Genomic DNA, 18,584 nt, shown 5'->3' on the forward strand with positions numbered 1-18,584 from the left:
TTAAAGTCCCTGGAATGGTAATTGTTACCCACTTTTGTATTTATAGGCTCACCTCCATCACTATCTACAGGTTGAAGGGATGGAGGAGAGCTGTTTCACAGAAGCTGTGTCATCTTTGTCAGCTCTTATCCAGGAGTATAACCAACTAGATGCCACAAAGAGCATGCCTGTGGAGGACTTCCCTAGGCTAAGAGTAGCTGTGTGAAAAAGAAACCAAGAAATATGATTGTCACTTTTTCCTAATTTCACATTTTTTTTTTAGCATTTTTGTGATTTAGAAAATTCACTGTTTTTCATATCAGAATATTGTCTAAAAAAGAGTGGTTTCTGTTTAATCACAATTCATTGATACCAGTGTGTGAAATTAGTAAATCCCATTACCTTCACTATAAGCAGTTTATAAAATAGAGAGAACAGAGTTCTTTAACAATTTGCTTTTGCTTTATTTATTGCCTAATACTTGTACACCAACAATCATGTCTTTGGTAAAAAAAAAAAAAAAAAAATCTTGTACAGATATACTTTTTATACTTATTTATATTTATATTTTGATATTGTTTAAATTGATTCTTTAAAATATTTCTTTATATAGTAGGAGTTGAAGAACATAAAATATAAATATTTCCATGTAATATCCACTAACTTCAGAGACAGGCTTTATTATAACTGTTAAAGAGATTGTATTTCTTCTATAAAAAAACTTGTTTATATTATGTTTTAAATTATTTTTAAGTATCATTGCTTTTTTATCAATCCAGTTGATTTTGTAATAAATGTACATATTTTCAAACAGTACTATTTGTTATTTTACAAATCACCAGTATGTAAGTAAATAAAACATTACCAAGCTTCACTGGCTATTTAATAGTCTATTGAAGTTGTTCCAATTACTATAGTCTCCACTTTGATTCTTTAACATTAGTTTTAGTCATATCATTTAAGGAAGTGATTTGTAGGAACAGTTTGTTTTCAAGACAAACTAATCTGTTATGTGCTTTCTTTAGTGTTTGCTTTTAAGTTTCCTTTGCAAAGTAATACTATTCTTGGTCTTTTATCTTGGAAATTTAGTTTTTCATAGTATTCAGTAAAAACATTTATAGTACATTTGTTAACAGTAGCCAAAGAAGCTTTATTTTCTCTTTCCCAAGAGAAATCTTTACTGATAGTATAGGGCATTAAAAATTATGTTTATAGTTTAATCTTATTTTCCTATTCAGGAATACAGAAACTTGTTTGCCCTATAATGATTATCTGATAGAAGCCTACATATTGCCACATATAGATTAAATTTTTAAAATTTAATATGCCTTTTTACACCTCATTAGCAAATATTCCAGTTTATTTTGTAGAACAAAATATTTCCTTATAAATTATGCTTTTATTATATATGGACTGCTTGTGTGGTACCAAAATTATATCATTATAGCATATATTTTAAAAATGAGTTCAATTTCAGGTTTTTCAAGTTTTACATATATTTTTAGAACCTCTTTTAGATAATTTTGGTATCTTCAAAGCAGTTACCAGAGAATATTATGTTTTAAAGTATTGCCAACCTTTTATAAGCACTCTAGTTTTTTGATTATATGACATGACAACTAACTTTAGCTTTACAGAATCAAGAGCTCAGAAAACATATCTCCAGGTTCCCTGCAATTTCTTTGACATACACACGATGTAATCCAGAGCATCTTCCACTTAAATGAGCCTTCATTTGGGCAATCAAATTGGATGGTAATCATTTTAGACTTATTAGGAATGCAACATCTTTTATCCAGGCATATTCCACAAAAAGTGGGTTTGTAACTCTGAGTACTTAAGCACCCAGAAAAAAGAAATTTTTCAGCTTTGGAAAGTTGGAAGATAGGTTGGCATCTTTTTCCTTTAGGAATCTGAAAAGATACATAAAGTTAAAAAAAATCATTCTTTACAGTTGATTATAGTAATTTAGAAAAATATTATGTAAAACATTTTAATAACACCTTGTAACAATAAAATTATTTCTGAGACCCCAGCACTGAAAAAATAATTATTATTGCTGGGCATTAATATTAGTTGCTATTTAGGAACTTCCAGCACTCTTTCTTCTCTTCCTTTAAAACCCCCTCTCACCAGAAATCTGCCCTCCCTGTTCATACCATCACATTATGACACTCTCTTCAATGTTTCTTGCTGTCTGTTCTTTACTCAATTCCTCAATAAGTGGAATTTTCTTTAATAAAGACTATGGCATATATCTTAATTCATTTAAAATTGGGTTGTCAACTTGCTGATAAGATAGGGAATGTGTTGGTAATCAGAAGAATTTTAAAGAATTTCTAAAAATTACTCCTTTGAGACAGTTGTCTAGTTTAAGAAATAGGACCAGCCAGGTGTGGTGGCACACACCTGTAATCCCAGCAATTCCAGAGGCTGAGACACGAAGATCCGAAGCTCAAGGTCAGCGTCAACAACTTAGCATGACTCTGTCTCAAAATAAAAAAATGGGCTGGGGATGTGGCTTAGCGGTAAAGCATACCTGGATTGGATGACCAGTACCCCCTCCTCAAAAAAATGGGACCAGATCTAGTTATAACAACACAATCTTAGAGTAAATATTTTCTTACAGTCCTTTGACAGGTTTGCTATCTAGTAAGTACAGAGCATTTTGGAAATTGTGTGGTCTACTTCAAAGTTGGTGATATATAACTTAAGATCAGATTTCTTTACTTGATGGTCTTAATATCTGTTTAACCACAATTCTGTATTCATTACTTTGATTCCACTATGTAAAATTATTATGAAAAAGAAAAAAGAATGTAAGATCTACTCTTAGAGAACACTGTGTAGGGTTACCACAACAAATCAGGCTAATCAAGACCCACATTATTAAGATATTAGAATATTTAGGATCAAGAAGTTAGCATTACCTCTACTAGGTAAAACTTTGCCCCACAAAGTGTGATTAGTATTTTCCTCTGAGATAATTTAATTTTTGAGAGTTTCGATAAGATGATTTTGTTTTTATAACAAACTCTACTGCCAAAACACACACACATTATAACTTTCTAGGAATTTCTTAATATTGAATTATAATTAAATGAAATCTAATTAAACTTTACCTTTACTGTATGTGATATATTACTGTTGCATGGCTGAATATAACATAGTCTTTGCTCTTTTCTCATTTTACAGTTGCTATTTTCATTAGTGACCCTGTTAGATATTCCTATCCCACATGTTCTGGAGCAGGGAGTCCACTTTGTAGCTTGCACGAGACATTTTCTTTTCCAACTAAGTGGAAGATTCCTAAAAGCTAAAACAGAGAGAAAGTACATATGTATATATATTTATGAACTTGTGTAGACAGATAATTTTTAATCATTAAGCTAATAAAGATCTTTATGAATAATGTAACTCATAATCAAAGAAGCTTATGGTCTAATTCATTCTATTTCCCTTTTTCTTGCCACCCAAATTATGTTTTAATCAAGTATGATAGACCAATTTCTTAGAACGAATTAAAATTCTGTATCTTTAAAAAACGGAATAGCTTTACTTATTTATATCATTCTAGCTCATCCTGAGTGTTAAATCTAAACTTATGTTCTGATTGATACATACCATTTTGATTCTGCCTCAGGCTTGATATTATTCCAACAGATGTTGAAATAAATGTTGGTAGGATTAGAGAATTAAGATATTAATCAGAACAGTATCATGTTAAATTTTATGATATATTAAAATCCAAAATATAAAAGTTATATAAGTCATTGCGAATGTGTAATCTTTCAATCAGCTTCTTTGTCACATTCCCTATAGATCAGGCCCACAGTGCTTTCTCCTTGGGCTAGCCACTTCATATCATCTATGGAAACAATGGATCCATGGATGGGTCTGACGTGAGTAGACAGAGCCCCTCCACTGTCTAGTGCTTAAAAGAAACAGAAGGAAGAAAAGGTAAATGACTCTTCCATCTCCATGTAAATTCCTGGGAGATTGTTAGACTCATGAATGAGTCAGGTCCTTGGTTCATTTGAGCAAACTATGTGTTGGTTTATTGTCTCAAGGCATTTCCTTAAGATTAATATATATCCTCTATAGGATGCTTTGGGAGGAAGGTTGTAATTTGAGTCTGAGTTAAATATAGCAAAGTTCAGACTGTGTTACTTTAAAATATCAATTTAAAATTCAAAAGATCCAGGAAAAAAAAAATGCCTTCTTGATAGACAATATCAATCTCTCTGAAGTATGTGCTGTATTTGTATAAAGTGATAACATAATACTGCTTTCAGTGTTATTACAGTAGGATCTTGCAGTGCTCATAGAGCTGAGAGGAAGCAGAAACATGAAGATATCTGGAAGGTAGACAGCAGTTTTAAAGACCTCAATGCAAAGCTGGGTAGGGTGGTTGCACACCTGTAATCCCAGCTGACCAGGAGGCCGAGGCAGGAAGATTATGAGTTTGAAACCCCATCTCAAAAAAAAAAAAGAAAAGAAAGAAAGAAAAGACCTCAATTCAGGAAGCAGATTACAAGCTTGTCACACATCTGCAATAAATAAAAGTAGGTTAGATTATTGCATTACTAGTAACCCTGATTAACGTTAAATGAGCTGCAGTTTAGTAATTTAACATTCATTAAAATGCAGAAAAACTGGAGGAGATTTATAAAGTAAAAGCTTAGTGTTCGTGAGCATTGAGAAAATATAAAGTAAAAGCTTAGTGTTCATGAGCATTAAGAAAGGCATGACAGCATTAAATGTCATCTCATGCTTCTCACTGACCTAGCTAGCAACAGCTAGATTCCAACCATAAACTATATGTTACTATAACAAATATATCTCAAAGTGTGTGTTTTTGTCATGGTTAATTTTTAAAAGCCAAATTCTTACACATATCATAAATACATTTCCACAACTAAGCAAAAGAGAGACTGAACATATACTTCCCTTGAAATATAACTAGGCCCAACTCTCAAATACCAGAGAGCATTTGGGGAGATTTTTCTCATTTTTTCGAGCAAAGCACTATCCACCAAAAATGACCAGGGGATGGCTCTACCAATCAGGCTCCAAGTGAATCCACTGAAATTGATCCAACTCTTCAAAGGAAACCAACTTGAACTTGATCCAAAGGGCTTTACTTATGAAAGACTGCTGCTCTGAGGTTCTGAGAATCTTCTGAGTCACTCAGATTCTGTGCAGAAAACCAACTGTTTCTGTACATTTTGCAAAAGGAATAATTTGGGGACTGATGGTATAGCTCTGTGGCAGAGTATACACTTAGCATGTACAAGGCCCTAGGTTCAATACCTAGCACCAAAATATATAAAGAAAAGGGAATAATGTGGCTTATTATTTTAGAGCATGAATTGTATCATGCTGTTGGCTAAATAATCGTGTGGTAAATACAAACTCACCACAATCTATAAATTTTTTTCAAATGAACTGACATAATCAGGGTCCCTGGGTATATTATTTTCATAGTTAGTTTTTTTGTTATTGTTTATCTTTTTTTTTTTTTTGTATTGAGGATTGAACCCAGGGATGCTTAACCACTGAGCCACATCCCCAGCTTTTTTTTATATTTTATTTAGAGACAGGGTCTCACTGAGTTGCTAAGTGCTTCACTAAATTGCTGTGGCTGGCTTTTAGAATACTTTTACCAGAATACACCTGCCTGAGGCAGAGACTACATCTCACGTTGATCACCCATTCATTCTGTACTTGTGATACACAAAAGGAACATGAAAGAAAGCCACCAAGTCATATATGAGAAATAGCTCTGTGTATAAGCACCTGGCATCGTCTTGAAGCTTGTTGAGAGCTGCCTTTGTAATGGTCCCTCGCCACACTTGGACTGATCAGAATTCTTTCCATCTTTAGCTCTAGAGCACTGGCTGTCAGCCAGCTCGGGTATGAACAGAGGAGTGCATCCAATTGCCCCACTCACACAGAGGCAGCTAAACAGGGGGTTGGGCTGAAACACTTGGCCATTACGATAATGGACCCTGTTGAACTCACATCCAACAGCTACAAGGTCTGAAAAGAGAAAATTGTCAAGCCATAATTTGAGATAGTTGGACTTCCAATTATTCACCTTATAAGATGTAACTATCTCCTTCATGAAGTATAACTCTAGATTTTTTTTTAACAGCTCTAGATTTTTAAGGCCCCTTTGGAACCGCCTTCACAGAACATCTGTCTAAAGGTTAGAATGAGCATTTTCATCAGATTGTAGGTTTTAACCTACAAAGGGACATTATCAGAATTAAAAACAAATAAAAACTCTGTTCTGGAGAAAATATTTTTTTGTTTTTTGGGGGTTTTGTTGTTGTTTTGTGAGGTACTAGAGATCAAGCCCAGGGCCTTGCTCTTGCCAGTCAAGCACTGAAATTAATTTTTTAAAATCATAAGCAATGAGATGATTATAAACTGCAGAGGGAGGTTAATGCCAAGTGAGATGGAAATTTCCCCAGACATCCAACAGTAAAGCTAGAATATATTCTTAGGATATCAGGATAAGTGAATGTCAGAAGAAATTATAATTTATTTATGATTTATTTAACTATAGTATGGCAAGGTAACTAATTGAAATTAGAGAGGAGATTTTTACTTCTTGAGTATATTCTTGGCCTTCTGGATCAACAATTCCCTAAGTGTGTTCTACTCCTTGGCAATAGCTGAGATGTTTTCAAGGAATCTGTGATCAAGAATTTTCAAAATACTATGGCAGGCTGGCACAGTAGAGTGTACCTGTAATCCCAGTGGCTTGGGAGGCTGAAGCAAGAAGATCATGAGCTCAAAGCCAGCCTCAGCAACTTAGTAAGGCCCTAAGAAACTCGGTGAGATCTGTCTCTAAATAAAATGTAAAAAAAATGGCTGGGGATGGAGCTCAGTGGTTAAGTACCACTGGTGGTTCCAATCTCCAGTACCCCCCAAAAAAGAAAACAAATATGGTATTAATGATACATGTTTTTCATTGTTGCTATTTGCATTGAACATAGAAAAACAATGGTTCTAAAACCCCTTGTACCTTATCATGATTCTAACTGTACATGTACTTGTATTTTTCCTTGGCATGCACTTGTGCTAAGAAAAAAAAAAAAAAGCCAGTTTTACCTAAGAATGTCCTTGATAACACAGTAAACTTGATAATTTTATTAAATGCTAACCATTGAGTACATGTCTATTTAATACTCTGTATGATAAAATCAGAAGTATACACGGGCCATTCTGTGTACTAAAGTACATTGGCCATCATAAGAAAAAGCACCCATGCTATTATTCAAATTGTGGCATGGGCTATCTAATTTTTTTAGTGTGAATTTTACTTGCTTGAAGAAATAATTTTCAGATAATCTATGGTTATTCAGATTTGGGTATTTTGGAGACATTTTCTTGAAAATGAACAGAGTAATCCTGCGCTTCAAAAAAAAAAAAAAAACAATTGACAACATTGGTTGCAACTATAGAATTCAAGCTTTAAAGAAAAAATTAGAATTTTGGAAAATATCTACCACTGAGCTCTATTGCTACCCAATATTTTCTGAAGAGAGTAATATCAATGGGCTTTTTAAAATAGTATATAATGAAATCTAGTTTGAACATCTACATAATACAATAAACCAATGCATGGGATGACAAATTTATGCATGAGCAAAAGACCCATTCCAAGTGGGTCTTGGATATTTTAATGTCATCAAATTGAAAGGTTTTTAATGTACTTTCAGATTTTATGATGCTGCTAATTTTTAATGGACTACCACTTACCACATTTAATATAATATTTTTAAATACATTCATAATTATTTGAAGTGTTTACTAAAATATTTCTTGCTTTTCTGATTATATATCTATGTGAAGTCATATTTTCTTTTTTCAACCAGAAAAATAACTGCTTGGCAGAAGCAGATGTGAGAATCTAGCTTTCATCTATTAAGCTAGATATCAGAGAGATTTGCAAAAATGTAAAATCATGCCATTCTCTTCACTAAATTTTTCTGTTAGAAAATATTTTTTCATCAAAATATATCATTCCTATTAATTTGCAACAGGTTTGTTATGTTTAAATCAATTTTTAAAAATTCCTAATCCATTAAATACCAGTAGATAAAATCCATATAAACAAAAGTTTTTTAGATCCTTATTAATTTCTAAGACAGTAACTTTTTTAAAATCACTGTTATGGGTCAGAAAGCAACAAATTTTCTCTAAAGGGCTAAACAATAAGTATATTAGCCTTTGCAGGCGATATAGTCTCTGTACTACTCTGTCATTGTAAAGTAACCACAGATTCTATGTAAATGAATGAGCTGTGTTCCAACAAAACATAGTTTACCGATATAGTGAGCTGTGAGCTAGATTTGGCCTCTGGGCAATAATTTATGATCCCCAGTTATACATTATCCCCATTCCCATCCTCATGTTTACTGGTAAAGACATCACATTTTAGGTGACATTACTTGTATACAATAACAAATCTGATACAATAAACTTTGGTTCTGTGAGGGGAAGGCCCATATCTCTTTTTTCCTCTGTTGTATTCTGACTTACTGGCCACAATTCCTGGCTCAGTAGAGGATGCTAAGTGTTGATTAGATTACTGAAATAACCTGCCCAGTTTGGGAGAAAAGAGTATTCTGAATGCCAAGATCTTTGATAGGTCATGGTTTCTCTGCAGAATTTCCATAAATAAGAAATACTTTTGAAACTCTACTGCATACCAGATACTGTGCTAGGTGTTTTAGGTTTTATGTCATTTATTTCATCTTCCCAGACAGCTCTATAAACAATGAAGTACATGTAATGTAACTGAGGCACAGAGAGATTAATCAACATGATTAGGGGTCACTCTGTTAGAAAACCAGGATTGAAATCCAGATCTCTCGTTCTTAATACAATATGGTGCTGACAAGGGTGTCAGTTATTAGACTTGATGGTCTCTTCATAGTCTGACTCCAAAGACTTACTCTCATTTCATGCTCAACCTAACTTCTGGCAGTAAATTACCTTCCCACATGAACTTTTCTATAGAGTGAATAACTGCCCTACTGACCTATTTTTCTTCCCTTAGGAATTTTGTTTTTTATCTTAAATGACTTGGCATTCTGGATCATTACCAATGTGTTGTAGGTGTAGATAATCTGAATCAGAGTTTCAACCCAAAAAGCTGAAGGTCAAGTTGTGCTTTGGGGTGACACCACCTTCCTTTTTATAAATCTGCAGTAAAATTAAGGAATTTGATGACTGGACTTGGGAAGGCTGAGATTAAAGCAGTGTGTATGAGTTCTTGATATGTACCCTTTTTTTACATCATATATTGTTATGCAGGATTATTTTTTAATTGCAGAAAAGGCTGAATTCAGATAGTTTCTGACAATGTTAACAAAAGCCATTGTTTTGTGGCATGTCAAGAAGTCAGATGGTATATGTTCTCCTGTTTCCTATCATTATAAGCAATTACCCATAAAGAACTACAAGATCCATTCAATGCAATGAAAATAACAGATTTCTGAACATTCATAGGCATCTGCTCATTTCCCATGGTGTCCAATACAATGAAGCCAGTCCCACTGGTTCACAAAAACTAAACCCACCTTGTACGTAGCCAGACTAAACTCATCATTCCAAATTAATAATTTAAGGAGAAGAAAATCTGTCTAGACTCAGCCTTTTCCAGTGGGTTCAGAAAAGGACACTTACATGCACACACTCCAGTCTCGTACCTAGGCCTGTCTGCTGAGTAGTCACAATACAGCCCTTTGTGCGGGTCACAGAGGTCAGCTTCATTACAGATGTCTCCTGGTTGTTTGGCACAAATTTTGCAGCATCCACAGCCATCTCTCACCAAACTCACTCCAGGAGAGCAGCGCGGCTTCTGACGGGAACACTTGCAGGGCCAGTGACAAAACTGTTTACGCTGATGTGCTTCTGATGCTTCTCTGGGTCCTTCTTCAGTTGTGTCTAATGGCCCTGTGCCCTGTGCCCTGCAGCAGAACTTCATTTGATAATAAAGGCAATGTTAGAAATGGTTCCTCAAAGTAATTTCAGAAATCTTAGAGAAATAGAAGATTTCTCTAAAAGAGGTAAAATACAATGTGGTGAGTTACAGGATCATTAGCACTTGACACAGTTCACTCTCTGGAAATACTTTCTTCACTTGGCTTCCAAGATGTTGCTTTCTTATTTCTCCTCTCTAACTTATTTCTCCTTCTCAATCTCCTTTGCCACTTTCTTCTTGTCCTTCTGATGTCTAAACACTGGAGCCCCCTGGGTTAAGACCTCTGAAGTACCTTTCCTCACCATATCTCCCACCCAGATTTCTCTTCCGAATTCAGACTCAAACTTCCTAAGTAATATCTCTACATAGGTGTTTAACAGGAAAAGCAAACTTAATGCAATCAAACCATACTCCCAATTTTCCCGTCGATTTGCTTTTCCACATACTTTCCTATTTGAGCAAATGCCCATTTCACTATTTTTCCAAAACACTTTGCAGTTAAGGTCATTCTTGACTTCTTTTATGTTTTACATCCAATCTTGTCAATAAATCCCACTGGTCAAAACTTTAAAATACACCTTCCGTGACCATAACATTCCTTTGCTATCATTTTGATCCAAGCCACCATTATTTTTCACTTGGATGATTCTGGGAGCCTCCTAAAAGTTCATCTTGCTATTTTCTTTGTTCACTCAGCATTCAAAATGAGTCTTTTACAATATGCCAGATCACACCACTCCTTGCTAACAGGGCATGGCTTCCCAAACCGCTCTCCAAGGCCCCACACCATTTGGCCCTCACTCCCCATCTTCTTTTGCCAACTCCCACTCACCCCTTGACCACTTTGCTTCGCCACAGTGGCCACCTCATTCTTTAAGTACTTCAAGCCTGCACTGCCCTTAAATATCTCCAATGCTTGCTTTATTTAGATCTGCTCAAATTTCTCAGTGAGGCCCTCTGCCCTCTTTATAAAGAGCACCCTACCCCTGCCTTTCTCCAGACACATCTTACCACTTGCCTCATTACCTATGTAATGTTCTGATTCCTGCATCATGAAGCAAGGTTTTTACTTCATACCTTTCTAGCTGACTCCAGAAAAGAAAAATGTTTAATAAAAATAAGAACATGATGCATCCTCTGTGTCAGGAACTTCACCTTCATTTAACCTTCATAGCAACAGTATACATTAATTACCTGTCCCATGTGACAGGTAAATAGCGATCCCCTCAAAGATGTACACATTCTAGTCCCTGGAACCTGTTAATAGTCCACCTTGCTTTTTTTGGGGGGGTGGGGCTGGGACTAGGGATTGAACCTAGAGGCACTTTAACACTGAGCTACATCCCCAGCCCATTTTATTTATTTTTTTGAGACAGGGTCTTATTAAGTTGCTTTAGGCCTCACTAAATTGCTGAGGCTGACCTCAAACTTGTGATCCTCCTATCTCAGCTTCCCAAGTTGCTGGGATTACAGGCATGTGCCACGGCCAGCACACCACCTTGTGTGTTAACAAAGGGGATTTTGCAAATGTGGTCAAGTGAGTCCTGCAAGTATCATCCTGGATTACCCATGTAATCACAAATCAAATTCATCCAAAAAAGGAAGACGGGCAGATCAGAGGAGGAGACGTGACAACAGAAATAGAGTTAGAGTCATGTCATTTCTGAAAGGAAATTGTGAACCAAGAAAGGCAGGCAGCCCTTAGAAGATGAAAATGTGAATAATGAATCCCCACTCCCACCCCCAGAGCCTCCAAAAGGAAGGCAGTCCTGCCTACACTTGATTGTGGCCCTATAAGACCCATTTGTTGACTTCAGATATCCAGAACTATGAGACAATAAATTTGTGGTGATTTGTTACAGTAGCAACTGTATATCTCAGTTTATAAGTGAGGGTGCTCAGGATATGATTATTTAAACTGTCCTAGATTACATACCAAGTAAGTGGTAGAAGAGGGATTTCAACCAGGCAGGCAGGTCCCAAGCCTGAGCTCTCAACCCTCACCCTGCTTCCTAGTGCAAGTCCCATTGGAAACCAGCTTTGATACCAAATTCCTGAATCTCTGAGACTCTTTCTCCAGCCTAGACCACTTAAATTTACAACTCATTAACTGCTCCTGAGTATATCCACTTCAGTGTGCATCAAGGACCTCATTTTTGCCCTCTCCCCAACAGACTGTCCTGTGGCTAGCTAGCAATTCCCATTTTAGTGACTGGTGTTGCCATTCACTCAGATCCCCAAACCAGGAAGCTGGAAATCATTCTGGATTTCTCCCTATCTCTCACTCCCAAAAGTCACTTACTGGCTTACAGGAAAGTTGAAAGCTCCTAAGCACACTATTTCTTGTAGTTCTTCTATGCCTTAGTTTACAAAAAGTCAAAAGAGCCTGAAATTCCCTGCATACATGAGGCAATTTCTCCTGCCTAGGATATTCTTAACCATATCTCACTTTTTTTCTTAACTTAGCTATCCTTCAAGACTGTTTAGGTACCACCTCTCCCAGAAAGCTTTCTATCACCTCCCTGCCTTATAAATGTCTTTTAACTGAAATTATCCATGTGAGTGCCCATCTCCCCCACTAACTATAGAGCTACCCAACCTTAGGCACTTGAAGGCATTTGTAGGGATTACTGCATCTAGCCCAGTGCCAGCAAATGTTCACCTAAGTAACTTTCAGTGTTTACTTGTTGGAACTGGGGGCAGGCAGACTGAACCAGAAACCAAAACCTCAAAAACTGCTATACTGGGCAGTATCAGTGTGTGTTAGGGTCTGTAAACAAGTCAGGATGGCGCCTGGCATTTTGCCAGAGGGAGTGGTTTGTGAAGTAACGCCAGCAAGCCATTAAGTGTGGAGATTCCTTATTGGTTGACTTCTGTGTCTAGTTTATGTTAATTAAGATAAGCTGTGTGGAATGTATATATACCCCTCCTGTCCTACAATAAACAGCTCCCACTCCTGCTGTATCAATGTACACAAGTTGCTCGTCACCCCCCCCCCCAGTTATTTTGCCCAGCCAGCCAGGCTGCAGCAAGTATGTAACTCCACCATTAAACCCTCAGCTTTTCTTTTGCATCACTAGTAAAGCAAGTGTACCCCAGGAAGATTAACACTTCAGCCAACCTTCAAAAGTTGAACACACAATGTGAGAATAGATTTTTTAAAATTTATTTTTATCGAGTCCAGTGCTTCACACATGCTAGGCAAATGTTCTACCACTGTGCTACAGCCAGAGCCCAAGAACAGATTTTTGGTGAGGAAGCTGGGACAATGCTGGGCTTCTGGAGAAGGGTCAAGGGAATCCTTGATTCTTCTTTGTTGATCCTTCTTCTTGATCCTTGGGTTCTTTAAATAAAGAACCCAAAATTAAAGAAGGGAGTAGAAACAATGGAAACTAGAATCCTAATCCTAAAACATTTGCAACCTAAATTTTTTTTTCTACTTCTCAATTTTGCACAGATTCAGCCATAGTCACTATTGATTCAGATGCTAGATTGGTGGCCTTATGTTCAGAGTCTCCTCTTTCTGCCCCCACCCTCTATAAAGTTTTGACATTTCCTTCTTATCCCTCTCCTCTCCTTTGGCTTTCATTTCCCTGGTCCTCCCAGTCCTCCACTATCTCTTGTTATAATTTCTCACTCTCCTGGGCAGGATCCTCTTAGTCCAAGTTTGATTTCAATCTAGGCTTGTTCATGTTTCATGACCTTAGTATACTACTGTTCTCTACACACAGTCTCTGGGCAATCTCATCACCCTCTTGCTTTTAGCCTCCTTCCTATATAACCTCAAAACTAAATTTCCAGCCTAGACTTCTCCATAGAGACCTAGACCCACATAGCTGACTGCCTACTAAACAGCTCCAGCTAAATATTCTAAGGAAAAACTCAGATCCAAAACTCATCACCTTTCACCCCAGACGTCTCCCAAGTTTGGAGATAGGAAATAGGAGTCATTCAGGTCATCTTCTTCTCCTGCACCTCCTACAGCCATTCAGTGGCTCATCCTGCTTATTTTCTCTCCCAATTCATTGTTACTATGTGCCGCAGTCTGGCTGGGCACAATTCAGAAGCCACTTGTCAAAGGAAACGAACTTTATTTTTAGAATACACACACCGCACCACACAGCTCTTCAGGAAAACCCTCAGAACCCAACTGCCACCACCGACTTCCCACAAGCCTCTAAACCTCCCCCACTCCTCTTGCTCTTGAGGCTGATTGGCTGGGTCGCGTGGGCAGAGCCAAAAAAAGTCCCCCAATGAGCAGCTCTGTGGTCTGAAAGGGCGGGAAAACAGCCCAATGAGCATCACCGTAGAGGAGCCAATCAGTTGGCAGCTAGAAGTTTGCTGGGGCCGCTGTGAGCCAATCATCAGCTGGCAGCTGGAAGTTTGCTGGCAGCTGGAAGTTTGCTGGGGCCCCTTCAGCTGTGGCTCTTAACAACTATGCACTACTATGCTGTTCCTATTCAGTCTTCCTCCCTCCCAAATAACTTCTCAAGTGTATTTCTTACATAGCTGCTGGAAGGATCTCTCTTAAGAACATATCTGGTTGTATTACTCCTCTCTTTAAATCGCCTTGGTGGTTTCCTACTGTCTACAATGTGCAGTCCAAACTTCTGAGCATGGAGCTGTCTGGTCTGGCCCGTGCCTACCTCTCAACACACTTGCCTTCTATGCCTTTCTGTTTGCTAAACTACCCATGTCAGGTTTCTCCTCTCTCTTTTCTTCTTGTAGCTCCCTAATAAAATACCTACTCCCCAAACTGCCCATCTGAGAACGCCTATATATTTTTCCAGTCTTGAAGCACTTCTAGATTATCTCTGAGTCAGGAGGTAACACTGTTGAAATCCAAGAATAAAGAGAAAATTGTGATAGTAGCCTGAAAAGAGTGAAGTATTACAGGCAGGAGAATAACAATAAGGTCTAATTCTCATCAAAAGAAGAAAAGAGTAGAGAAGAAAATGCCCAGCAGAAACAATCCTAAAAGAAAAAAACAACCCAGCACCCTAGAATTTCACATCCAGTGAAACTATCTTTCAAAAATGAAGGAAAATTAAAGGACATTTCCAGATAAACAACACTGAGAGAAGTTTCTAAGAGACCTGCCTCATAGGAAATATTAAGGGCTGGGATTGTGGCTCAGTGGCAGAGCTCTTGCCTCAGATGTATGGCTCTGGGTTTGATCCTCAGCACCTCATAAAAATAAATAAATGTATTGTGTCCATCTACAACTAAAAAAAAAATTTTAAGGAAGAAATATTAAGAAAATTATCATAGATAGTAACTTCAGAAATACATGGTGGCTCAGGCCTATAATCCCAGCTACTAAGGAAACTGAGATACAAAAATGGCAAGTTGGAGGCCAGCCTGGGTAACTTAGGGAGACCCTGTCTAAAAATAAATAATAATTTTATTCGTAGTTTATATGCATATATATTTTAATAATAGTATTACATATTTTTAATAATTATAGTTTTTTACATAGTTCAGAGGTATAATGTTCCTGGTTCAATACCCAGTATAGAGACACAGAGACAGAAAGGGAGGAAGGAAAGAAATGAAGGAAGACAAGAAGAAATCAAAGAAATGAAAAGGACTGGGAAAGCAAATATGTGAGTGAATATAATTTTATATTTTTTTCAGACACTTTTTGATTGCTTTCAAAAACAAAATCTGAAGACAACAAGTCATTAGGATAATGCAAGAGGAAGGTTGTGCTTCAAAAACAGATCTGAGCTTTAGCCAAGCAGTGATGTTAGAAGACTTCCTATCATTTGCTCTTCTAGCCTCAATCCTCTTCTGTGAAATGGGATTGATAATATGCACCTGGTAAGGTTGCTTTGCAGATTAGGATGGGTAAAGTGCCTAGCACGGTGCTTGGCACACAGTTGATGTTCAATAAATGGTAAGTATATCATCTGACTCTTTAAAAATTCACAACAGCAAAGAAGTGAAACACAAAATAATACTTTCTTACTACCCTTAGCATAACACATTTCTGTGTTTTTTAAATTTTGTATCCTGTACTCATCTCTCCATATTGGAATACTTGCTATTTAGGAACATGTAGCAGCTCAGTCCAGAAAGTGGAATAGGAGAGGGACATCTGTGTCCCACCCCCACTGGGGAAGTGTTCCCCTAGGGGACAATGAGCAAGACCTAGGCCACTGACATTATCATCATGATATTTTTGAAGTCTTAAATCCCTCAATACTAAGTATAACAACTTGCTTTCCAACATATATCTACTGCCCACTGCTCAAATTGGCTATTAACTCAGACATTTCCATGTTTTCTAAATCACCAGAAGATTTCAAAAGCTCTGTCTCCTGTGCCAACAACCTCAACTATGTAAATGAATCAATAAATAAGTCACCTTGTTTTAATCTTCTCATTAAAAAAAATACTAAGACAACGAATTGCTCATATTAAACTTCTCTTTGGTCTGTTGCTTGAAATATTTCCAAGTCTCCATGGGCCGATTCCCTTTCACACACACAAACGTGAGAAACACATGGATTGAGAAAAGACAAACTAATAGAATATTTTAAAAATGTACATGTTTGTTCCAAAGTACTCCTTTCAAACAAGGACTGGCTTCACTGAAAAAAAAGTTGTTGCCAAAATCCATTTTCCAGGGGCTCTTTGCACATTTTTTGCAAACAACCCTGGAAAGTTGAGCCCCAGCCTGGCAGTGTTCACTCCACTGTGGCCGCCAGCTCTGCCGTTGTCCCAGGGTCACAGTGCATGTTCAACTTGGATAAAATATATAAAGTTGAGGGCTGTTTAAACATAGTGAAAGTAGACTTCAGTGCCTTAACCTGAAAGGGAGAGGAGTTTCACATTTCTCTCATGAAGCTAATGCACTCAAACAGAACTTTACTTGGAGAGAAAAATGGCTCCCTATTTTCCCACTAGTAATTTTCCCCCATCTTCTTCCTTTTTTATTTTTAGCCTGAAGAACTCGAAATGGCTAGAGTCTCTGGAAGGGAAAGAGGAAGGACTTACCTGTGCCAGCCCGGTGAAGAGAAGAGTGGAACAGAGGAGCCCCTGCATGTCGCTGGGATGCGGCTGGCCTGAGAGATGGGAAAGTGGGGGCTCCTCATGCTGGGGACACACAAAGCTTCCCTGTCTTCTCCGAAGGAGCCGCCTCCACCTCCGGGCACTGGCTTCCACACTGGCTCTCCTTTCAGTACCCTGCTTACTTTCATGTGACTCTTCCAGAAATACCTTCACAGCTAGGATGAAGTGTGTCAGGAGAGGGCCAGGGCTTTCCTCCAGGGATTCAAGGGCAGATCCAGCGATGGCTTTTCTTTAAGTAAATGTGCTCCCTTTTCCTGAGATCAGAGTCTGCCCTTGGGCAAAATGGAGGCATTACTTTCCATTGCTGGCCCTCTGCCTTCCTCTGTGATTCCGAGGCTCCAGCTCCTCTCTGGGCTGCTTTCCTTCCTCCTTTGCCCTCAAGCAGAGGGCTAGCCTGGTCTCTCCCCTTCTTGCCTCATCACAGCCTGGCCCTGTTGATGGATTTCTCACTTCCCATCAACAACCAATTTCCAAAAGGCCATTTCTGATTGGCTAGCTGTTGACTCTTGGACATTCCCACATACTCTCCATTACAACACATTCCTCACACCAGGTGGACCATGATTGGAAAGGAAAAATTCAACCTGAGAAAAGCTACTTTCTGTGGCCACAATTCCGTGGCAAATAAAATTAAAGCTAACTCCAATCTTTCCAGGCCTATGATCAAACATTTGTGCGAGTAACAGTCATTTGGATTAAAGTTTTGTTTTAAAAACTTATTACAAGTTTTTCTCCTTTCTCATTCCTCCTTCTCATCCCTCTGTCATGTATAGCCACCATTCCATCCCCTCCAATGTGGTCATGTATGACTTTTGCTCATCCCAATTTCTCAGCCCTGGTCTCTGCAGATCACACGTCTGCAATGGAGCTGACTTTCTGTGGGTCCAATGTGAAATCCACTTTCCTGTGCATTCCTGGGGCCTATTTCTTTTCCTACTAGACCATTTCCTGTCCTACTTTGTCCTGTTACAGTACTTATTCTGGATTATTGCTCATGTCTGTGAACTCAGAATCACAGCTATATAAAGACACAGCAAGTAAGGTCTGAGCTGAGAGTCTGGGAAAAATGGTTTCTCCTACTACCACAGGGAACCTGGGGTCCTTGGAGAACCAGAGACATCATAAAACATGCAAACTATAGTTCGTTAAACCATAATTGTATATGCACATAGGACAATAGGAATATCCAGTGCAACACAGTGCAATACTAACACTTATCCTGTTCCCTAAGAGAGAGGACAAAATCCAAGAATGGCTTTATGAAAAAACATGTGTCTGGTTTTGGTTCAATCTGATCCTTCTCTCTTTATCCTCCTGCTTTATCACCATTTGGTCTTTGGGTTCCCAACCTCAGTGATTCATGACCCACATGGGCCATCAGAATAGATAATTTCTTATTTCCTGGTTTATGTGTCAAAGGCAGGGTAGTCACATTCCACATCTAGTACATTCATGTGTTAGTCAGCTTCCCACGACTGTAACAAATGCCTGAGATAAACAGACATAGAAAGAAGAAAGATTTATT

General features: G+C 37.8%; 2 protein-coding genes across 7 annotated transcripts in view; one reads left to right on the plus strand and one right to left on the minus strand.

Annotated features, from left to right (window-relative positions):
- Tube1 (tubulin epsilon 1) overlaps positions 1-17,778 on the plus strand; it is a 32,405-nt gene extending 14,627 nt beyond the window's left edge. For 2 of the 6 annotated variants that reach the window (XM_005337421.5, XM_040283229.2), the window contains one exon: positions 47-795. In XM_005337421.5, the coding sequence (XP_005337478.1) occupies positions 47-205 (159 nt within the window). In that variant the 3' untranslated portion in view covers positions 206-795. Of the gene's footprint in view, positions 1-46; positions 796-3,801; positions 3,940-15,619 lie in introns of those variants that run through there. The other 4 variants (XR_013424959.1, XR_005732942.2, XR_002485337.3 and 1 more) reach the window with 4 other exon arrangements.
- Positions 490-17,118, minus strand: Ccn6 (cellular communication network factor 6). The gene is made up of 5 exons (XM_005337420.4): positions 16,985-17,118; positions 9,685-9,979; positions 5,779-6,021; positions 3,102-3,295; positions 490-1,892 (listed from the first exon to the last, which is right to left on the minus strand). Exons 1-5 carry the CDS (start codon positions 17,030-17,032, stop codon positions 1,611-1,613), a joined length of 1,062 nt encoding a protein of 353 aa, XP_005337477.2. The 5' UTR covers positions 17,033-17,118; the 3' UTR covers positions 490-1,610.
- Positions 17,779-18,584: the final 806 nt, after the last annotated feature.

Source organism: Ictidomys tridecemlineatus, chromosome 8, assembly GCF_052094955.1.
Source record: "Ictidomys tridecemlineatus isolate mIctTri1 chromosome 8, mIctTri1.hap1, whole genome shotgun sequence".
Taxonomy (NCBI): Eukaryota; Metazoa; Chordata; class Mammalia; order Rodentia; family Sciuridae; genus Ictidomys; species Ictidomys tridecemlineatus.